Here is a 24497-nt window from a genome sequence, read left to right as displayed (position 1 = left end):
TATTCCTATAACATCCAATTCAAAATTAATCAACAGTACATTTAAATTTCGTTATTACTTATACGAAAAGTCCAAAAAAACTTTAATTTTAATAAAAAATGACAAATAAAGGTGTAGTGAATAGTACAAAAAAAGGTAAAAATGTAGTTTTTCATTAAAAGTAAACAATACTTAGAGTGTTTCGTTAAAACTCCCTAAAAAAATAAGATAAAAAACTAAAAGACAATGTTCCAATCCGATATTACTTTTTAAAGAGTTTATTGGGTAAGATTTAACGACTATAACCCATGAAAGTGAAAGCATTGTTAGCAAATCAAAGGGTTGAAAAGATAAAGAACTTCTTTGCAAAACTTTGAATCTTATTCTGTAGATACAAAAGAAAGAACAATACAAAACTGTGAAGAAGATTATATCACAAAAAAAAAAAAGGGTAAAATACAAAAAACTACCTCAACTATTGGTGACACACCCCGACCGAGATCAGGGCGTGCTGGCCGTCACACGAATGTGACGTAACCATGTGCACGTGCGGAAGCTAATAGAACAGTAATATAAAAAGTACGAATAATTAAAAACTAGCATGCAAGGTACTAAAACAAGTGCTAGCGTAAGTGAGATACAAATTCAGAGCAAGACTACAGCAGTCCAAAAGAAAAGTTGCGACAAAAGTACACCCGAAGGTGACCCTACGCTGGTGAGTATCTGTCAGAAAAGCCGGAAGAACCCTCTGGGAGACCACCGAAACTGCTAAGTAGCTAGAACCTGGAGGGGCGCAAAACAAAAGCGTGAGTGGGCAAAAACAAATCTTTCTAAAACCATTTAGCAAAAATACTTTCTAACCTCTCTCCGTAAAACCTGTATACTTCCCAGAAAATAAACATATATACGTATGTACAAATATGCCAGACATGCTCAAGGGTATATCAATCATGCTTAAAAATGTGCCATGTCAAAGCCTCATAATGAAATGCAAGTGCTCAGGTATAAATCACATCAATAGCATAACATCTGGCAGCCGGAGTCACCTAACGTGACCTGTACGGCTGCATATAGAGCTCAAATCTCAATTCAATAACTGAACCTGCCCACGAGTCGGAACCACCTAAAGTGGTCTGTACGACAGGCCTGGGTGTAATACATATAAACGCTCTAGTGCTACGATCACGTGAAGGCTGTGCGAATAATCGCGGGTCACCTACGAGTCGGAACCACCCAAAGTGGTCTGTACGACAGGACTGTGCACCTAACTTGGATCCAAGCTGAGCGTGTGGTGCGGGAGGTGAACATCACGTGAAGGACTGTGCCCTACTCTGGGCGGGAGCACTAACACCGAGGGTGCAGGTTATGAGCTCTCTAAGCATCTCAAACCACTACTGAAATGTAAACATGAATACCACTTACCTGGCACCTACCTGTGCGTCCATAGCACCAAATATGCATATGTATATGTGTACCACTACTAATGTATGCAATGATGCATAAACGATAATAATATGGTGCATGGCATAAAACACTTAACCCTTTTTAAACAATTTCTGGGAAAATAAATGTATATATGTATATACGGAAAAACAAAAACCCACTCACTAGTATGTGGAAGGGTCGTAGCCCCCCTGCCTCGAGTGACCACGCTCGTCCTCGGGGTACGTGTCACCTATATGCGAAATAACTATAAAAACGTTAACTTTAAAGCACATAACCAACTTCTTGTAACAACGTCTCATACATTGCTCAAAATGGACAAATGAATATACCAACGTGCTCTACACAACCTCAGGATCACAACCATATTTTTAGAAAAATTTTCCTCCGCCGCACGCGCCCCCACGCGCCGGCCAAGGCACGGCCACACACGCCGGCCACGCGCAGGCACGTGCGGCGCACACGGACGGCGTCAACTGACGCCGTGAGGAATATTCCGTTAGTTCTAATGGATTCCGTCAACGGCGTAAGGAATATTCCGTCAGATTTCACGGAATATTCCGTCACCTTCTCCGGCGACGTCGCCAGCGCCGGAAAACTGGGAAATCTTAAAATCGTGTTTTCTCACTCATTTTTCAACCATTTTTCATGATTCTTGAACCAAATTGAAGCTTAAGACTAGTAGAACCACGTTAGACCACTTTTAAAGCCTAAAAACCACGCGATCATACCTGTCTCAAAACTCAAAAACCGGCCAACTTCGAACCAGGTGATTCCGACGTCCACTTCCGTCCAACTAAGTACTCCGAGGCTCCTTGGGACCTCACTAAGACATCTATGAGCTTCAAAATCCCAAAAACGAGCTAGATTAATGTTTGCATGAACAATGCTCAAAACGGACATCGTCGAATCGACGTGAAAACGACGAATTTCTTACCTGAAATTGGTACGGTTGTGCTCCCACGAACTTCACGATCACAACTGTGCTCTTAGTTTCCTCGATCTGCTAGTGTTTAGGGTGTTTGTGGGTTTGTTCGTACGCACACAGTGGAAATGGGAGAAATGGGAACACGGGGAGAGACAGGGAGAAAGACAGAGAGAGAGGGATAGGGATAGTGTGTGTGTGTGTGGCCCAACACATGCCAACACCACACAAACAACCAAACAACATGACGGAAATGAACTAGGGGCAAATTCGTAATTTCACACGTACGTTAATATGAATTTTGGGACGGGATTTCACAATTGGTGTCACGACACTTTCATACCTTATCTTTTAAAATTGACAATGTCATACCTCATCTTACGAATTTGTGCCAATGTCAGACCTCCGTCAGTTTTTCTGTTACTTTTTCTATTAAATGCTAACGTGGCCAGAAACATGACCCATTTTTATTAAAAAATTAATTAAATATTTAAAAAAAGTAATTAAATATTAAAATAAATAAAAAAACCAAAAAACGAAGAAAAAAAACCCATCAACTCATGTCCCCCTCCCCGAAAACCCAGATCCCCTTATCTGAGTTCTCTCCCACCCAACCCTCTATCTCGTCTCTCTCTTCTCTCTTCCTGCAACCTACATTCCTAAAATCCCAAAACCCAGAAATCCTTCCCACCTGTCCCCCCCTAACCTTCCTCTCCGATGCACCGACGACAACGCTACCTCTGTCGTTGACTCCAGAGATGACAGCCACGACCCACAATCGCCCCCAAACCCTAACTCTAGCCACAACCTCCACAACAACATTCCCTTCTCCTCCTCGCCCCCGAAGTCTGTTCCTTCGACAATTTGCAAGAGAAAAACAAAATAATAACAACAACAACAACAATCCCAATAGAAAAACTCTCCGTTTTTCCTAGAAAATTATGAGATTTTCCGAGAAAATCAGAGGCATGAGAAATAGAGAGAGAGTTGTGATCTGAGAGTGGCTCTCTTTGGTCTGAGTTTCCGATAAATGGTGTATATAGGCGGGTCAGATGAGGAGGAGAGAGTGGAGGTGAAGTCCATGGCGATGGGTTCTGAGAAGGCGAAGCCTTTGCACAATCTCAACTTGCCGTGTTATTTGAAGTGGGGGAACCAGAAGCACATGTGGTGCCAGAAGGAGAGCTCTGATGCCAACGGGAGTGGCAGGGAACGGTCTGGGGTTAATCGGCGATCGTCAGCTCAGGGGATTGAGAGCTCGCCGGCGATGATGACTCGGGTGGGAATGGTTTCTGGGTTTTGGGATTTTAGGGATGCAGGTTGCAGGGAGAGAAAGAGAGGAAAGAGAGGGTTGGGTGGGGGAGAACTCAGAGAAGGGGATCTAGGTTTTTGGGGAGGGGGGACACGAGTTGATGGGTTTTTTTTGGTTTTTTGTTTTTAGTTTTTTTTTTTTTTGTTTTTATTTTTTTTAAATATTTAATAATTTTTTTAAAATATTTAATTTTTTTTTAATAAAAATGGGTCCCATTTTTGGCCACGTCAGCATTTAACAGAAAAAGTAACATAAAAACTGACTGAGGTCTGACATTTGCACAAATTCGTAAAATGAGGTATGACATTGTCAATTTTAAAAGATGAGGTATGAAGGTGTCATGACATCAATAGTTGAGGTAGTTTTTTGTACTTTACCCAAAAAAAACTACATTTTACCAAGACTTAATTCTTACGAGTTACATGAGGTTTATTTATTAAGATCTAATCCTGAAACAAATATGAGAGAAATCTTAATGTATAAAATACCAAAAATACTCTGGGTAAAAATACATTGACATTGCTAACTTTTCCAACAAACATCAGTTAATAAAAACTGACGGAGGTCTAACATTGGCACAAATTCGTAAGATGAGGTATGACATTGTCAATTTTAAAAGATGAGGTATGAAAGTGTCATGACACCAATAGTTGAGGTAGTTTTTTGTACTTTACCCAAAAAAAAACTACATTTAACCGAGACTCAATTCTTACGAGTTACATGAGGTTTATTTATTAAGATCTAATCCTGAAACAAATATGAGAGAAATCTTAATGTATAAAATACCAAAAATACTCTGGGTAAAAATAAATTGACATTGCTAACTTTTCCAACAAACATCAGTTAATAAACTTAGAATTTTGTGAAAGAAAGCTGTGAAGCTTCTTCAGAAGACTGTATATACATCCTTCTCTGGTTTCCATTATCTAAAACTAGATAAAATTCATGGACATTATGTTATGTATTAGCTGTAATGTATCATGTAAATTTTCCAATTTTCCAGTATCCAAAACTGAATAAACTCTTCTTCTTCAGCTGTATCAGTCACACTTGTATTTTTTTTTTTTTTTTTTTGTGGGCACTGTGTAAGCTTTTTTGGTGGATGGATCAGTTGGTCTTATTCCATATAGCACGAAACATACAAAGCAGAGCTAAAACACTACTCGCCACCATGGCTAGATGTTTAAGCTAATAACATTATAAAATACATGCATTAAAAACTAAAACATATGTACATATATGCAGAGATCCTCACACATAAAAGAAGAGATCTTCCGCGACGATATAAAGAAATATTGTAATGTAATTTTACTGAGAAAAAAAAGTTCCAATGCCCTTTTTCTTAAAGGAGATAGTAGAATTTCTCATATATATATATATATATATATATATATATATATATTGTTTGAGAAAATTTCATGCATATATAAAAATGCGAAACAAATATGCAGTGGAGTTTGTATGATATAGGGGGTAGGGACCCAAACAATGCCTATACAGGTATAGATAATCCAAAAATCTCTACTATTCATTCTTAGCTCATTCATTCCCCAGTCAAAAAGTTTTTTCTATCTTTGTTGGCCTAAAAAGACATAGAAAGGAAATCCACCAAATAATTTGAACACAAAGCACTCTGCACTGCTACAAAAGGAGCGTTTGAATGAGATGAGGAATATCTACGATTACTTAGAATACACCCTAACTCTAACTCGATCTCTCTCTCTCTCTCTCCTCCTCCTCCTCTTCCCAAACACTAGTAACGGTTAACTTGGTTTAAAGAACGAAAGAAGGAAAGAAAAGAAAAGGAAAAGCCATGTCCATATAACTGTAGAAGTACTAGTTGTTAATCTGTGGATGGACACCCATGAGATTTGTGCCAAAGTGCAAGTTTAAATGAGGGTTTTGTATCTTTTCTCTTTTCCCTTCTTTCACTGTCAAGTGCTTTGATATATAAGTTATGGGAACACAAATGCATTTAGAGAGTTGGTAATATTTTATTAAATTTTTTTCTTCTTCTGGCTCCTCTCTCTTTTGCTTAAAGTAAGGCACTCTCTCATAAAGCCATAGTACTAAAAGTAAAATATGGCATTATCTACTCAAAAGGGCCGCTCATTTTATGCTTTTGAGCTTCAAATAAGAGCATCTTTGCCCTATACGTGGCCATGTGGGAGAAAGCAATATCCAAGTGAAGAGAGCAGCAAACCAGAAATCTAGAGAGAGAGAGAGAGAGAGAAAATAGTGCATATAGATATAGTATATAGTATATAGCAATATATAGAGGGAGGCCCTGGACGGCCAGTCGACTTTAAAGGTTAGGGAAATGAGAAAAAGTTGCTCAAATTTTGACATGACAGCCTTGTTAATGTAAAGGCGATGGAATTACGTACCACACACACCTTTTCCCAAAAGTTTCCATTACTTTTTCGCTATTGGTGCACTTAAACTAGTTAAATCTTTCATTATTTATACTTAAAAGGCGGCATCAAACTCACCATGATTCATGAGATAATTTAACTAGATATTAGACATATGCCTACTTCATCAGCTGCAAGCTTTATATTTAGTGAATACATTGTCGCTACTATGGTCATAAACCTATTCCATTTTTGCTACAATGAATCAGGATCATGTTGCACTATGCAGGTGCAAGCTATATGATGAACACTCGTGCTTCAATTTGCAGATGGTTGTGCTGTACGTACTCAGCTGCAGGTTGCTGATCAGTTTTTTACTGTGAAAGAACAAGGACCGCACTGAAGCACAAACTTTCAAAGCACGAGCTTTTGGTGCACTTAATTTGCCTCAGATGAGTGGTGTCCAGTTGAGTTGTGATCACTTAAAGCACGGATTTTCCTGCACTTGATTGCAGCAATTTACATTTTGGTATTCTGATTAGCTAGGCCTGCATTCAACTAAAGCAAGTTACTTTGCCAATTTTAAGAAATGTCTCAAGCTCAAATCTCTCGTACTCCAATATATAGACACGAACATTGTTTTTAAGAAACTATTATGAACATGTATTGCAAAACAATTACGTCCATTTCTAAATATGTTTTTCACGTTTAGGTGGATGTTTTTGCTTCTAATTACAAATCAAACCAAAGTTAGAATTATTTTTAATTGATACAACGATATATTTATACTAGGAGAGAAGACTCAAGATTAGCTACATTGGACTCATCATCTACGAAATTCGAACCTAAGACCTCTCACTTATAAGTGAAGAATAACAACATTAACCGTTATATTAAAGTGGCAAACCCAAGTCAGACTTTAGAACATGCGAACAAAATGTTTTTTTTCTTTTCTGAATACATACAATATTTTTACTCTTAACTACGCTAGGAAAAGGGAATGGAAAATGGTTTGAACCCGAGAAGCACAGGGTTGAAGAAAAAGGTTGAAACCACCAGCACTTGCATGAACCAAATGCTAATCTTTTTGTTTCTTGGCAATACTAGTAGTGTATCAAACAAATTGTTTATCATTAATCGTTTGCGTTCCCCTACCATTTATCAGTATCAATCAGAAAAGATTGTGTTTAAAATGACGATGACAAAAAAAAAAAAAAAAAGAGAAAAACAATCGCGGCTAAAAGATTCTTTGTGCGTTAACATGGAAGAACAAAGATGATTAATTTCTTAATCATCCAGGATGAAGATATTCGACGATATTAATAGTAACAAAAAGCGCTTATGGTTATCTGAAAGCCATTTTAGCTCTCAATTTCTAACACATTCGGTGATCAGTACTGATCTATTATTATAAACAACTACTGTAAATACAACCCTTTTATGTGACAGTAATAAAATTTGAAAGAAAAAGGTGAGGTGAAAGACAGAACTCAACTGAGATTGTTGGCATGCTAACTTACAACAGCAAATAAAAGCTTCACTCGTCTTCGGTCTCTGATAAATTTCCATGACAAGTACTCTGCACGAGAGGAGCAAGTACGCTCTCGACAGAGGATCTCTGCTTCCTCGTTTCCTCAAGTATTGACAATCGAGCAGCTTCGCAAGCCTTGGCATTCGGAAAACCAAGTGTCCATCTCCCATCAGCCACATGATTGGACATCCCCGAACGATGGCCCTTAACTTTACTTTTATGGAGTTTTGGTTCAAACTCTCTTATCTGAAGATGCAACCATGTCGGATGATCCTCGTCTATTTTTGGCTGTTTCAAGTGAGAAACCAGATTAACTAGGTAGAAAAATAGCAAGGACAAGAAAAACAGTAAAGATACAATAATCCAAAGTTACTAACATATCTTTTTCCTCATCTGTTCTTTCCCACTTCTAAACAGACCCTATAAACCCTAAAGCCAATAATTCTCACTTCTAACTGCAATTGACCTTTTAAAAAATAAAAGGATACCTTGTCGCCAATTCATCGACTGTCAGATTGTGAGCCTCTTTGTAACACTATATTGTCTTTTGTTCTTATGAAACTCAAAAAACTCATTTCCCAAAAAACAGGAAAGGCTTTGCACAACTCTATTTCAAGCCTGTATCATAAACAACTCTTCAATATAACAATTGGACTCTAATCTAGCATAGTGCAAGACCACCAAGAACACCGGCCATAACCATAAGCCTAATTGACACAATTGATCAATGTGAGAATCATAACTAATCAGCTTAATTGACCTCTCACGCTAAAGTCAAGAATTTCAGAGTTGAACTTGATGTTGATATACCAAACATGGCCAGGACAAGAAGCAAGCATATACTATTTTTGGACTTACAATTAAACCAGCCAATGGCGCAATAGCAAGTACAATTCCACGTTGACTACGGAAAGGATGCTTCTCTGCAAGAATCACTTTTCCAGATGTTTTCCTTGACACGGGTATCAGGTAGATATCCCTGATGCCAGCGTTGGAAAATGCAATTGTACATGGAATTCCGGATACTGCAAAAATTTGAAGGAAGTGAGAATATAAAATATACACAGATCATTCAACTATTGAACAATACCCACCTAAAGCAACCTCCGACCCAAAGCTTGCAGATGAACCATCTGAAGCACGTGTATCACTTGAATCAGCAAACGCACTGCTGTCCAGCAAGGGTTGGTCAAGCAATTCCCCTTTGAAAATAGTTGATTTAAGTTGAAGATGTAGAATAAAAACCTAAAATTACACCAAGGGAACTTTCAACGAGAAATCAACATAAAAATAGGAGGAGATTACTAGTACAATATTACAAGAGATGTTCAAATTGATACTAATAATGAGGATTACCTTCACATCGTCAACCATCCTTTGCCAAGCAAAGTATGAAGTTGCATCACCTGCAATATCATATTTCTCTATCATCTAAACCCTTTTCTGAAGCTTTACGACAACAAAAGTACAAAACCATAAAGAAATTTTTTAAATAATACGAAGAAATTATGTACCATCTGTAGTTTGTTGGCTAACGTCAAGTTCTAGGAGAAAAAGAGGATCTTTACACTGGGATGATTCCTCGAGAGCTGTACGTTCGAAAATAGATAAACTGAATTTAGTAAGTAGTTCCATATTCCATATCAAATAAAGTCGTTTTTTGCCCTACGTTGGAATCTGAAATAATTATTGACACATGCTAACAACTGAAGCTTCACATGATATGAGAGAGATATTTTTAATTCAGAATTCATATCCGGCTATTTCAACCTCTGAACTTATAATGATCTCCTGAACTTATAATGATCTCCACACATGAGAGAGATTTTTTAAGAGTATAAAATGATTTTTAGCATACATCTTAATAGTTTAAGCTTTTGTCAATAGTGTTTGAGATAAAAAAAAAAAAAAATTATGGAATAATATCACGAGATCTTGAGTGCAAACCCTTGCAACTACAAGCTCACAAATTATATTGGTACCCATGTGGATTTCACCAGGAAGGGAAGGTATAATATGAAAAATGTTGGTCTATATCCTAACAGCTTAATGTTTTGGGAACAATGGAACTAAATTACCACCACCATCCATAAAAGAAACCATATCACCTCCTACCTGCTTTACATTTTGCCCATTCGTTCCTGAAAGCCTCTGGGATATGATCAAACCAGCATCCATCAAGCTCTTTCTGAAGACATTCACGGGACCGCTGATATGACGTCTGTCCACATAAACTAGAAAATATAAAACTTTAGAAAGTATAAGACAGATTTACACCGTATCACATCATAGACTACTTGATCATAAGAAAAAATAAATGTGTACTTCAGGCTTGCTTTTCAATCTTACCTCAGAAAGGTCAGACAGCATTCTTCAAACTCTATTTACGTTTATTAGCTACATAGCGCCCAGGCAGATATGAATTTCAAACCAACAGACCTATTTATCTGTAACCCCAATTTACCATCTGTCAAACTTTTTACCTTGAAACCTATAGACAATCCCACGGTTCCCACCATACAGTGTGGTATTCCAAAGCTAGGCCCTGGGAAGGTTGATGTGGTACTATTCCTTCTCAAGGATTTTAAAAAATATCCATCATTATCTCCTCTGGATTTAGAAAGCTCAACCTCAAGTTTTCTAATTTCGAAGTATGAGCTACTTCAAACTCGGAGCTTCAACCAATTACTGGTCATTTTCAGTCTTACCAAGAAAAAATGAAAAACTAAGAAGGTATCAAAAAACATAACCAAAATATAGTGAACAAGAATCATTATCCATTTCATTTTATATACAAGTGCTTCTACCAAATCAGTTAGATCCTTACATTGAATAGCTGGAAGTTATGATGACTAAGCCCTTTTCCATGACAAATCAAAAGCTTCCGCAAGAACCACCCTGTATGCCATTGGATTAGTATAGAGTAAGGTGGTTGACTTGCTAAAACCTTCAATAATGCATTTAATATCTGTAAAATGAAAATTCAGTTCATCATGACACTGAAAGCCACAAGGGTCCAATTTTAAATGGTTAAATTGCTGACCCAAAATGACTAACAAATAGAGATATATTATGTAAATAAACAATAATTATCAAAAAGACACTGTACCTGATCCATATGCTTCCCTAGGAGATTTCCAATATTTTTATCCACATCCTGTCGGGAAATAAAATTTGTCAATAGATTGTTTCAAGACGGTGGAAGGAAGTAAAATGAATCTTCAAATTGCATATACAAGACTAGTAAATGCAGAACGTTCAAACAAAAATGTCAAGTAAGGTATGCATAAACAGGAGAAATGGTTGTCAAGAAGTTTCAAAACTTGAAAATGAAAATCAATGTAATGGTCTTTAAATGCAACAACAAATACATAATGCGCAGAATAAGAAATACAGCTTCAAGAGACAGATAGACATAAGGATTAATCACCATCATACAAAGAACTATTATACAGTAACTTGCTTTTATTAGTCGGCAGACTAAGTCCTCACTTATTACCAGCTGCAAATTACAGAATATAGAAAATGTACATTGAAAAAATTGAAGTTACTAACTCACAATCATATCATGCATTCCACTTAATCCAATCATTTGAGCCAGCAAAGGATGAAGATCTGCATCAAGAAAATACAAGATATGAACGAGCTCAGTCAGTTCCAAAAAGGCAATCAGACTGATGCATTGAAGTTATGTCTTCTGTACAACACCAGATTCTAAATTAGTACCTTTTGTTTCTGCTAAAACAAACAACAAGAATAGTGATGCTAGCAATAGACTATGATTCTCGGAGAAAATATGTGCTAGTATTCCACTCCTGCACCAGGAAAAAAATTCATAATAGTCAAAATGTATGTAAGAATTATCAATTGTTATCATTCTTTGATATAAGAAATCATTAAATGACCTGTTAACTAACTTAGTGAAATGCGAACGCATTGGTTTTTTTAGTCTTATCATTCAAGTACCCCTGCCAAAAATAATGAGAAGGAAACTACATTTCTCTCATTTCTTTGCTCTCTTTTTCCTGGAGAGGAGGTTATAAGAACTAAAACAGAAATTTAACAACCTTTTAATAGAGACAGTATCAGTAGGGAGGCTAGTGTTTTCTGCTCCTTCAGTCTCAGGACTAGAAGATACTACGTTTCCCATTTCACTCAACAGAGATTCAGCATGACCATTGCTCTTAGTTGAGTCCCTTTGAACAGCATCTCTCACACTTGAAGTCATATCAGGATATAAAATTACTTCGGCGACAGAATTGAACATACCCTTTCCACCAATGACTTGAAGAAGACGAGAAACAGTATAGAAAGACGTAACAGCAGATAGATTTGAGCCCTGGATCATAAATGAAATGCTGAATGAATACAGCATAAAGGAAAAGTATATGATTGCGAATAGCACTATGTAATATGTACATTACAACAAATGCAGCTTAACATTGAGTTAGCGATGCTTGATCGCGTTTTTTGTGATTACTTTTCAACATATATTAATTGGTTTCAAAAAGAGGGGTGTGCAGGAGGTCAAAAAGGATGTGCAGAAATCATTTCCCAAAATGTAAAGTACACAATTCTAGGTTTTCCAATAGGAACTATCTACCAACCAAAAGTTTGTTCCTTCTCATGAAGGAGATAAGAATGTGAATGAAGCAGATACGAGGAAGAACATCTTACATTACTCTGCCCTATCTGCAGTAATGGGAGTAATATGGGAAAGATTAATATTCTGAGAAGATTTTCAGTTACTACTCTACTCAAACGAGATTCGCCTATACCAAGCATGTCCTTCAAGTAATACAGATCATCGACTATCTTATCAGTTTCCAGAAGTATTTCTTCTTTCTTTTGACTTGTACGCATCCTGCATCAATATTAACCATTCAGTTTTGCATATACAAAGTACCCGAATCTTGTTTTACCAAATTGAAGTACGCATACTCTGCATCATGGACCAGGGAATCTAGATGAAAGAACTGCTTGCTTAAGCTTGAAACCAAATCTGAGAAATACTTCGAGACGGGAGGAGTTGTTATATATTGATAAACCATATCATCCCTAACTGCACAACCAAAAAATACTGTTTAAAATTATGGAAAATGTAATTGCAACCAAATTTCATGAGTCTCTTCTGTTAGCAGGTTAGGAAAGGGGGAAAAAGAGAGATAATAACAGTATACCATTATATATACTGAGAGTTAATGCACGTATAGCTGTCCGAATCATCGTATCCCCATGGTGGGCAAATTTGAGAGCCTCATTATACAGAGGAAATGAAACTACAGCATCCTGTGATTGGAGGGAGACATGGAAATGAAAATTAATTATGGGTCATGCATATCAGACATGCACACTAAGTAAAGTTCCCACACTTTCTAAATGCCAAAAACAATTTAACAGCACACTAAATAAATGCAGCAACAAAGTAGTGACCATCTTTTAATTATTGATCAAGGTATGAAACAGTGACTGTCATTTCTTGTAACTCATTATTGCTTCTGCCCTTACAAAAACAACATAAATTATAAAAATTAAAAATAAAAAAAAAAAAATTAAAACATATCACTCAAGCCTAGATGATGATGAAAATAACAGATAAGACCCCAAAAAGAGGAAATGCATTACAGTTCTCCAGAGTCCACACATGACAATGAGAACTGAGAAAAAGGACTGGACCAATCCTTGATGGCCCTGCCTGAAACCACTTGAGAACAGAAAATGAGAACATGGGACACATGAAGCGACCTACATGCTGTAGTCTAACAGGCTCAACCTTGAGGCCGAAAACCAAACATTTATAGCTATTGGTTCTTAAATATAGTATGATCCCACTGAAAGTGTACTTTAAACAACGTTTTCACATCCATTACCAATGGTATGCAAGATACAAATACAATTTCGACTGCCATTGCAAACAGAACTGCATCTAACAAGTAAATCATGAATGGTACCAAAAATTTAAACAATAAACTCTAACTTACCCCATGAACCTTCAGAAGAAGGCAAAGTGTATCTTTGTTTAACTTATTGCCAACTGCTCTGAGGAGATAGAAACAAGGGAGTTAGACAAGAATAATAAACTTCACAAGTAATGACAAAATCAACCTTACACTGCATCGCAACTGTTTTAGCAAATAAGAGTTAAATACATAGAGAGAGAGAGAGAGACCTCAAAAAGGAAACGTAATATAATGCTAGATCTCCTCCAAATTCGAACTTATGTCCTATAATATTGTTGATGTAGTCGTTGCTAAAACAATAATCTGCAACAGAAAAACCATAGATCACTAATAAGTACAAGCAATAAGCTTAACCAATGACACAATTGGTGAAAGACAAAAATAGAAAAACAGGAGAAGGCATATTAGAACTGATTTTCCACCATGGTTGCAGCTACCAAATCTTCGGTAAACTAAAAATTGAAGGAGTAAATGTAAATATTGATTTGCATTTAGAATCTTACAAATTGAATGGTCACTATTCATGTTTTGAATCATTATACTCAGATACTGAAGCAACGGTGCCTCAATTCTTGAATTTCTACTGATCTTTAGCACACGCACAAATTCTGCTAAAACTTGGTATTCCATAAAATATCTGCATATAAATTATAAATAACAATTAGAACATGAACAAGAAAAAAAAGCGTGCCCATATAGAAACTTTACCATGAACAACAGTTCATACTCAAAAATTAATGGGTCTTGTCTATCTCCATAAGTAACTAGCTCCACAATGGACTGTAGTAAATCTATGATTAATTCCTGTTCGAGAGTTGGAAAAGGAAAAAGAGAGATGTATGAGTTAAAGGGAAGAAAAAGGTTGATGCTTTAAATTAAATTAAATGAACTTATAGAAGAGTCAAACGAAAGTTACCCTATTATGCCCGTCCACAACTTTGATCTCCCGCAGTTCATTGATTACGTACCTGTATCCATAAAAAGAAAAAAGAAGTATTATTATAAATACTTGATGATGATTATACGATGAGGATACCTATAAATCAACTGTTCTACATTTTCTTCAAATATACAATAAAAATGAAACAATGAGATACACTCTTTGGGCAAAACTTCACTTAACTACTAAATCATAGATACACTGTAGACATTGTTACCCCTTACCTCTACATTTCCAGAAATCGGGTTTTTAAATTGGTCACCGAACGAGTAACTAAAATTCACCCTCTATGCCCTCAATCTATCATATGATACAATGTAGGCATTACCTCCACACTTCCAAAAATCAAGTTCTGAATCTGGTTAGAGGACAAGTATCTATATTAAAATTCACCCACCACTCTTTATTCCTTCAAATATACATCAAATTACTAACATCCAAGATTTATTTCCCATATACCATAGCTCTCAATTTAGTTCAAGAGAGCCCAAATTCGACTATTTTGATTACTCTTACTCAAATTTACTAACAATTGTTTATAATAAATGACGGACTAGTCTAACAAGTTGTAAACCCCTAATTTATACAAAACCCTAATTTATGAAATTGGGAGAGAATGCAGAAGTTGAAAAATTGGAGAGAGGAAAACGAGGGAACTTACTTGAAGTACTGGAGCGAGAAGCGGTCGATGGAGCGCCAGAGAGAGCGCCACATGGTGACGGCGGCGGCGGTTAAGAGACTGACTGACCTGAGCGATCAAACCGAAGACGGCTCGGAGAGCTGTATTCTTGGTATTTTGGTACAAAGGGAAGGGAAGGAAGGTTGGAGATGGGCGTTGTTGTTCGTTGTCGTTGGCTGTTTGGTTGGGGGGCACAACTAACGGTCAACGTTCCCTTCACATTCCCTAAACAAAATACTACACGTGTTCTCCACGCTCACTTCTTAGTAGAACCAACTTACATGATGACGGATTTAATTATAACGTGGTGTTTCGTTCTTAAAATGTATTTTAGTGTAAAAAAAAATTTTATCGTACTAATAATAAACTCGTTTCACATAAATTGTTTTCCATTTTAAGTTCTCTATTTAATTTGGTTTAAGTCTCGAATCCTTTTATTACATAATGAATCATTGTAACATAAAAATTCAAATTGTTTTGATTTAGGTCTCAAATTAGTAGAGCAAACAAATGAATAAGTTCATTTAAGGTATTAAAGTAATCTCATCACCTAAATTGTAAGATTATAATGGAGGTACATTTACGAGGTGTATTCAATTGAGATTGAGAAATTTTAGTTGATTTATAAATTCATGGATTTTGATAGAGTTTAATTGATTTCTAAATATTCTTAATGGAGGTGTAATCAATGTGGATTTCAAAGGATTTTAATGGATTTTTTTTTAGGTGACAGATTTTAAAGAGTTTTAATGGACTTTACAATTCCATATGGATTTTGACAAATTTATGTGGATTTCTATTATAGATTTATATGGATTTGTATGGATTCTTTCTTAGATTTCTTATGATTTAAAAAAAAAATTAGAAATCACACCCAAAATTGTGGGATAATTTTTAATGAAATCATGTGGCTGAGATTAACCTTTCCAATTACTACAATTGAAACCCTAATTGTTATGTGAATTCTACTACACCGTCTGAAATCACGGTCCTCAATCCAGTGATTAGTTAATTGCATATTTTCATACCGTAGTAATAGCACAAATTAATAACGTTTAGAATGTATACGGGTTGGAGGAATTGATCCAACCCAAGCCAAAGAATATGTGTTTCGAGAGTGACGTTGGTTGGTTTTAACAATGAATGGTGACATTTCAAAGGCACCAAAGCAGAATTGAAAAAGGTGTCTTCTGCAAATAAAAGTACAACAGAGATAGGAAGTAGTTGGAGGGAAAGGAAGCGTCAGCAAGGGAATTTACGTGAGATGTTTGGGCAGTCGGTGAAGAAAGAAAAAATATGTTGGTGGTGCTGGGACATCTTCTCATGCCTGCAAAGATTTTAAGATCAGCCATGGAAGTCCAAAACGGCTGAGTTCGCAGCAGGTCCTCTCAAATGGAGAAGACTGCTCGTCTGGCGTGAAAAGAAATCTGAGGGGTAAGGATTGGATTCTTGATAGCATTTGGTATTTATACCACACACCCTCAAATCCATTAGAATTCATCACTCATCAAAATCCTAGTAAATCCATAGTAATTTCACTAATCCTAGACATCTGCAGACTCATTTAAAATCCTAATCGACTATTCATGAATTTCGATGTATTTTTTAAAATCCTCTAAAATCCTAATTTGACTACACTCTAATTTCAAAATCTTTTAAAATCCTAATTGAATATATCCAGATTTTAAAATTCATTAAAATGCTATCAAATCCTAATTTAACTATACCCTTCTAAGTAAAATTTTGAGTGAATTGTCTCAATTCTCAGGGGAGGTGAAATTAGAGAGGCTTAAATATACTACGAAATCTCCCCCAACTCCTTCAAATTCCCCACTTTTTAAAATACCTTAAAAATTAATTTCTAATTAAATATACACCGGTAATGTTATAAACTTCTTTAAAATTCAAATTGAATACACCTAAAACTTTCAGAGAATGACTTAAAATCCTGATTAAATAGGATTTGTAAAAACAATTAAAATCTCTCACTAAACCAATTGAATACAACATATTTTGAGGGATTATAATTGGTTATTAGTGTTAGACGATTGATTTTGATATATAACCAAACTATAAATAGGCAATTTAATTCGGTTTCGGAATTTTCGAAGTTGAATTTTTTTTTTTTTTTCAGTTTTTCTTCGTTTGAACCAAATTCAATAAAAAATTTGGATAAACTAAGGAAGCTGCAATAACATTCAACAAAACTTTCTGTACCAAATTCATATCACAAACATACAACTCCAAAAGTGAGCACTTTGAGGAAGCTTTTCATATTTGCAAGAAAAGAAAGGGAAGAAAGAAATTCCCAAGGCCATTTGATTGTTTTTGTCCGACCGCGCTGCAAAACTGTCGGCCATGGTAGTGGCCTGGCCATATCCGAAAACGATCAGTTAGCTCTTGGTCTGCTTTTCTCGTATCCATTCAACAAAATCGTCAAGGATCGAAGGCCATGCAAGTTCAGGATCGTAGTTGCTAAGATCTGGAAAACTTATCGAATCGCAAAACCGGTAAAAACCCATCCACTGATCCATGCTTATGACTTTGTAATCACTCTGAATCTTCAGATACTGAGTAAATAACTCAACCTGCGCTGGATATTGGCATCCCAAAACAATATTTAACAACTCGCACATCATGTCTAGATCTATGCCCTTCTGTTTCTCCTCCGTCAAGCAATATCTGAATGCATAGGAAAAGAAATCCATGAAGTCTGATGGCTCCCCCTTGACCGTTTTCTCTAGCTCTGCAAGTGCATTGTTTAATTTATTTTCTTTGTTTATCTTTACACTATGTTTGGGTGAAGAAATTTAGGATTACTAAGGAATTTAAAAATGACGAAAATTGAAATGACGAGATTTAATTTTCTAGAATTTGTAAATTTTCTTGTTTGGTTAACCTAAAATAACAATGGAATTGAATACGGAATTTGTTATTTTTAAACTCTCAATCATAGAAATTGAGAAATGACACCTATTTACATGGAATTTGAACTTGGGATTTGGTGGTCCCAAATTCCAAGTTTTTTTACCACGCAGAAATTCTAAATTTATATGTTTATGAATCCAAACAAGAGAATTGGTGCCTGTCAATTTATAAATTCCAAGTTTTACCAAAATTCCATGTTTATTTCCCTCATCCAAACATAGTGTTAGGGTTTTAAATCCTTCTTGCCATTCTTCTAGGGTAAAGTATCCCTGTTTTTCGGCTTTCATCTTCCATGCAAGCATCAACATCCTTACGTCTGTGTGATCAACTTCGATATCTGAACAAAGACGTTCGATCCCCTCTGGCTCGATCAAACCAGAAGACGCATTCGCGTATGAATTAAAGGCGGTATCAACCCGTTTGGCGTTGCGTCCCATGTCGAGCTTATAGGAATGTTTTCAGTTATGATCTTTGATCTCCTTGTGGAGTGCACATAATTATAAGGATACAAGCATTCCTTGTAGGGCAAGGAAAACAGTAATTCCTAATCCATTTAGAATAGGAAACAAAAACCTCCAAGGAAATCAAATAGAAAGATGTAATTACATTCTTATTCTAATTCGGACTCGCGTGTACCAATATATCTTTTAGACTAGGAAACAAAATCCTACAAGGAAATAAAATATAAAATATATCTTACATTCTTATTCTAATTTGGACTCACATAGCCACTTAATATTATGATCTAGTGATATTTTTCTTCACTTGGGAATGATAGGTATTAAGTTTGAATCTCGTAGATGGCGAATTCGATATCAAATTAGGTTGCCCATTGTGTGGGTTAATTGAATTCTCCCCCCTTAGTGTAAAAATATATCGATATACTAAAAAAACAAATTTCGACTCATGTAGACAAATATATCTTTTAGACTAGGAAATAAAATCATACCAAGGAAATAACATATAAAGATATAACTACATTCTTATTCTAATTTGGACTCACGTACACCAATATATTTTCGGATAGTGCTTGTGTCTTGTCTTCTGTTAAAAATGAATCTTACTTTGATAGGAGAAGGGACTGTGTATGGGCTTATAAAAGGTTGGGCTACTCTATATATTGCCAATTGGTTTTAAACCTCAACTTTCTTCATGGTATCAGAGTAGGTTATCCCACGTGTGAAGCCAAATGGCCACATGTGCTTCATGTCACCCCGTTGTGTTATCCACATGTTAGGCTCGAAAATTCGCCACACATGAGGGGGCATGTTGAAAATGAGTCCTACATTGATGGGAGGAGGGACTTTGCATGAGCTTATAAGAGGTTGGGCTACTCTCCATAGGCTTATAAGAGGTTGGGCTACTCTCCATATTGTCAATTGATTTTATGGTGGAACCTCAACTTTCTTCATCCACCTATGATTAATGCACCTCTACCATACAAACATCACAATTCGAACCGTTCATTCTCTTTTCATCATATAAAGATCATATATGGAAAAACTCATTCAATTCGGAGATCTTTTAGTTCTTCATATGCGTAAAAAACATAAACGGTTCATTATGAGGATTTTTTGCAGATATGCTCTTGAGACGATGATAAAGAGAATGAACGATTCAGATTATGATATTTGTATGGTGAAGATGCATTAATCATAGATGGAAAAACTTGAACTGCCATGGCGGAATACAAGCATTATTCATACTTTTCTACTCGTTTGTTTAATGTTGATTTTGGGTTCATCTATACTTTAGTTAGAGGTGAACACATTCATACTGTTATCTATGTTATCACAAACTCGTATTTTAACATAAGTGAATTTGTAACACTCAATCATTAGATACATTTACAACGGAAGAAAAAAAATTCTAATTCCGTGCATTGGTTGTTCATGGGCATCAAAAAGTTCGCAGCCTGGCCGGGACCCCAATGGGCTTTGTTTTAGCCTGACCCATTTAGTTGGGAGAGTCTTAAACTTGGACTTTAACACTTTGCCCGACCTTGGATAGTGAATCTGGTGACCCATTGAGTTCATGCTCTCTGAGTCTCACCTCAAAAAAAGTTTGTGCATGTGCAATATCCTTTCTTTTCTTTGAGGAGAGTGTCTGGACAAGGGATTTTTTAGTATAAGAAGTTTTAGGTTAAAATTAGTAAGAAATATGCATTACAGGATGTTAGATAGAGATCGAAAATGCATTAGTGAACATCACAAAGCCAATAAACAAAGGAATTCAAATGACTCTTTCTATAAAAATTAAAAACAAAAAAAAATCGAGGGACAAATGACTCCTTTCACATAGTCATTTACAAATTTCTCTCAATTCTTTGCATTGACTAATTTATATGCCTTTATCTAATGTATTGTGAAGCATTACTTAGTAATGTAGCTTACATATTACTTGGAAATCACTCGTCCAAATAGACTATAAAAGGCCAATTAGTGTGGTTTGAAAAGGACCGCTCTCTAGCTACGATCAGATTTGTTATGTCCCCATTTTTGTTAGTGAAAGATTTGTTTCCTCAGTTTATCATTTTATGATTGAGATAACTAACTAAAATCTTTCGACTACAATCAAGATTAGGTTGGAGCTTGAATTGACCTAGCAAAGAGCACCCTGAGTAAGACGCACTAGTGAGTGACTTCCCTTCCCAATAACAGCGCTATCATGCACCTTTGGCATTTCTTTTTGGTATATTATGCCAAATATGCATGAAGAACATAAATGTACTATATCACCTTGATTAAGCAAAACATTAAAACATAAGATGGTCAACATTCGCTATCATTTTCATGATTTCCTTCTCGACAATTAATTATAAAACTTACTCAAACCTTACCCGTCCTTCACGGCCTGCTCAAATTACCTTCTTACCTAGACTATAAGACCAACTCCAACCCTTGGTGTAAGTTCTAAATTTTCCCTTCTATTCCCTTTACACCCCACCCCAAAAAAAAAAAAAAAAAATCATTCCAACCCTCGTTCTAAAATAGGGTTATGTCTTAAAACTAAAAATAAAATAAAATAAAAAAAAATAAAAAAAAAAAACCAAATTTAGGTGAAAATTTAGGCCAAGGTTAGTGATGAAGCCCACATGTGAGAGTGAAAGAGAGAGAGTTGGACGACAAGCACCCAAAACCACTCGCACTACATGAAGGACGCACTCCAACATTTATCATTGCTGCAAAGGGCAGCCCCACCCATGTGGGTGTGTCCAACAAATGTCGGCCAAGAAAAGTGAGTCAACGGCTCTTTTGGATGATCAACGGCCGAAATTCAAAAGGGCCGTTGGTTATCCAACGGTCCACATTTAATTTAGTTAATGTTTTTGTTTTAAATTTATAATTTCATTAAATTCAACAGCTGATATCTAATATAATCAAATCCAACAATATAAAAAAAAGATCTAACAGGTCAAATTTAAATCTAACTGTTAAAATAATTAAAAAAATTATTTAACTCAAAATTCATCAAAATTTAGTGATTTTTCACTATTTATCAGAATCTAAATATTTTTAGATTAAAATGTTCATAAAATTAAATTAGTATAGTGTACATAATTTTTTTTTAAAAAAAAAAAAATTAGCCCAAATTTATTCTTTAATAACCTCGGGCTAAAAAATTTAGGTCAGAAGGGTTGGAGTAGAAAAACTATTTTTGTGTTAAAACCTAAATTTTATAGGCTAAAAATTTAAAATTTTACTCCAAAAGTTGGAGATGGTCTAATCATGCATAATCAGGAACAAGAAGTTTATATAACCTTTGCTACTTTTCTAGCCTGTATAAATGAGACGCGAAAAGACCATGTTATGGTGTATGGTATGTACGAACACAGGAAGGTCAAGATCTTTTTTATTTTATCTGGTCAAAAAGTCTGGGCAAAAATGTACAATCCGGTTTCATCCCAAGTAGCAAAAAATTTATTTAGTAGGATACTACAATTTTGTTATGTGATGTTACTAATTAATTCACGCATACTTTATCATATGAATGAAAATGCGTTTGTATTCTAAAATATAATATTAATACCACATCGTTGTGTTCTACTAACATACAGTAGTTTCTCATACACCACTGAAGGCCAAGATACTAATTTGGATAAAACAAATATCTTTGTATATGTATAGGTAACTTCTATGATATTTCTGTGAGTTCAACCGTATAGCTCCAACTTATTTAAATAGTCACTGTAAACATGCAGCATCCGGGTCCCAATATATCACGTGACAAAATTGTAAGGAACTAAATCCATAGCTAGGTTGTTCTTTTGTACATCACGAGCGCCGGTTAGATGTAAACCTTTTTGTCCAAGATTCTGTGAATTATTTTACATTAGGAAAGTAAAGTGTTGTAAATTGTATATAACGTATAATGTACCCAACGCAATATTATGTTGTTTTACTTTCTATTTTTTTGTTAAATTAATTTTGAGTTAGGTATTTTTAATTTCATCTACGTCAATGTACGTCAATTTCTATGCGCATGCATACATGAATCGATCAAACCACAATTACGTAAAACATAATTCAATTACTATTCAGAGTAAGTTTGATTATGCAGGCGAGCCCTATAACTATTACATGAAGTTTGACTGATGCGATGAGACAAGCTAAAAAAGATTAATTATTGGATCAAACCGTCCTTTCTTGTCATGAGAAGGTGATCGAACATGCCATATGCCTAGTAAGCAGTACTAAAGCACCCCACAAAACACTTCCTTTGGCAAATAATGGTTGGTGCGTGGAGATTCCAAAAGCAAACCATAGGTCGGGTCCTTATTTGGTGACTCATTTCTTTTGTTCTTTTTGAATCACGTGCATGTCTTTCCAATCTTCAAGTATCTCACTTATCCTTCACGACACGTGCATGATTTTCATACCCTCATTTTCTCCTCCCTAGACACTCTTATTTATTTTTTACCGTTTCAGATTGAATAAGTCGGAGCAAAATCAATAAAATAAATAAATAAAAGTGTGTAGAAGGAGAAAAAAAAAAAAGTGTTTGAAAATTATTTCTCAAATTAAAACTACCCAAGTTTTGCATCGATTAAAGACTTTTTATACAATTAATAATACGATTTAGTTGTATTTCTCTTTATCTGAAAGTGAGAGTTTCTTACTTTCGAATTTGTGAATGACGAGTTCAATACCACTTTACTCTCCCATTACTTTGTGTAAATATATCGTTGCATTATAAAAAATAAAAATAAAAAATCATTTCACTGTTCAAGCTCCTCTCCATTTTAAGAGTCTACGGAAAAGCAATTGGAAGTCTTCAAAAAACATAATTTCAAAATTTTCCAAAAATGTCCAAGCAATGACCTATAAGTTTATAACATCCATTCCCCTACCGGTAAAAATATAACATCATTCCCCTACATCCAAGTCTTGTAGTGTTCTTGTTAGCACTTGAGAAAATGACTACCGACCAAAAACGGTGGAAGAAATCGTATGAGAAATTTAAAATCTGACCTTTGAAAACTTCCTGCACTAAGCACATGCAGTGGATGAGAAATAGATGGCTATGGTCATCCTCCTCATCATATATCAAACAATTTGACCCACTCTGCTATGCTTCCTCGAATTTTTGTGGTCCTAAGCTACTTATCCATGCGTCTGTTTTCTTCCTTGAGGAGTTACTAAGCCTAATAAATAGTATGGGGTTCCACCCTGGCCTGGTTATTTTTGGGACCTGAGTAGTTCAAATTAGCAAACGCTTGCACATGAATTATATGTGTAACATATAACTGCGTATGTATGTTTTATGTGAGAAAGATGATAAATTTTGAGCAAATGCTTATATTGATAGATTGTAAAATTAGACATCACGTCAAGATATAAAGAATAAATCTAATCAAGAATCTAGACTTAGTGTACAATTTAGGTATCTTTATGTACGTTGAAATTTGTAGTGTGTGAAGAGTTTAATAAGGCACCTATAGCACATGTATAGTCTGGTGTATTTTACTTTCTTGTTTGTTACAGCTGTCCATGTAACTAATCCTAGATTAGTTAGTTAATCAGGTTTAATTAGTTACTAAGCTATTTTCTCACATGTATATATAAACTGATTGTAATTTCTTATTCATAAAAGAAATGAGAAATCCAAGAGTCATTTCTTATATGGTATCACTCGCCTCTCTGCTCACGCACCGATCCTAGCTTCCTCTGCAATCTTTGCCTTCTCCTCCCAAATCTTGTCTTTCTTTGCACAATCTTGATTGACAATGGCGTCTTCTACTTCTTCGCCTGCAAATCCAGAAGTTTTTGCTCAGAATCCCTCTCCTCTTTCATCAAATCCCACTCCGATAAACCCTAATTCTTCGATTTCTTCAATTTCCATCCAAAACATCAGTTGTATGGTTCCTACAAAGCTTAAGAAGGACAATTATCTCGTCTGGAAGGCTCTTTTTGCTCCAATTTTCCGGCGTTACAAGCTTACAGGTATCA

At 35.6% G+C, this 24497-nt stretch overlaps 2 protein-coding genes across 2 annotated transcripts; both read right to left on the bottom strand.

The window, feature by feature from the left end:
- Positions 1-7293: 7293 nt before the first annotated feature.
- Positions 7294-15286, bottom strand: LOC137712887 (protein TRANSPARENT TESTA 9-like). The gene is made up of 20 exons (XM_068452070.1): positions 15103-15286; positions 14418-14469; positions 14229-14305; positions 14005-14138; positions 13711-13804; positions 13523-13580; positions 12722-12830; positions 12483-12603; positions 12219-12405; positions 11609-11880; positions 11268-11356; positions 11101-11156; positions 10651-10698; positions 10369-10509; positions 9657-9762; positions 9056-9130; positions 8898-8947; positions 8636-8786; positions 8400-8566; positions 7294-7829 (listed from the first exon to the last, which is right to left on the bottom strand). Exons 1-20 carry the CDS (start codon positions 15153-15155, stop codon positions 7548-7550), a joined length of 2322 nt encoding a protein of 773 aa, XP_068308171.1. The 5' UTR covers positions 15156-15286; the 3' UTR covers positions 7294-7547.
- A 2227-nt stretch (positions 15287-17513) lies between these two features.
- LOC137713378 (uncharacterized) lies at positions 17514-18485 on the bottom strand. The gene is made up of 2 exons (XM_068452665.1): positions 18275-18485; positions 17514-17908 (listed from the first exon to the last, which is right to left on the bottom strand). Exons 1-2 carry the CDS (start codon positions 18483-18485, stop codon positions 17514-17516), a joined length of 606 nt encoding a protein of 201 aa, XP_068308766.1.
- Positions 18486-24497: the final 6012 nt, after the last annotated feature.

This window comes from Pyrus communis, chromosome 13 (genome assembly GCF_963583255.1).
Source record: "Pyrus communis chromosome 13, drPyrComm1.1, whole genome shotgun sequence".
In the NCBI taxonomy this organism is placed as follows: domain Eukaryota; kingdom Viridiplantae; phylum Streptophyta; class Magnoliopsida; order Rosales; family Rosaceae; genus Pyrus; species Pyrus communis.
Note: the sequence above shows the minus strand (reverse complement) of the source record. Positions and strands in the feature narration are given on the sequence as shown.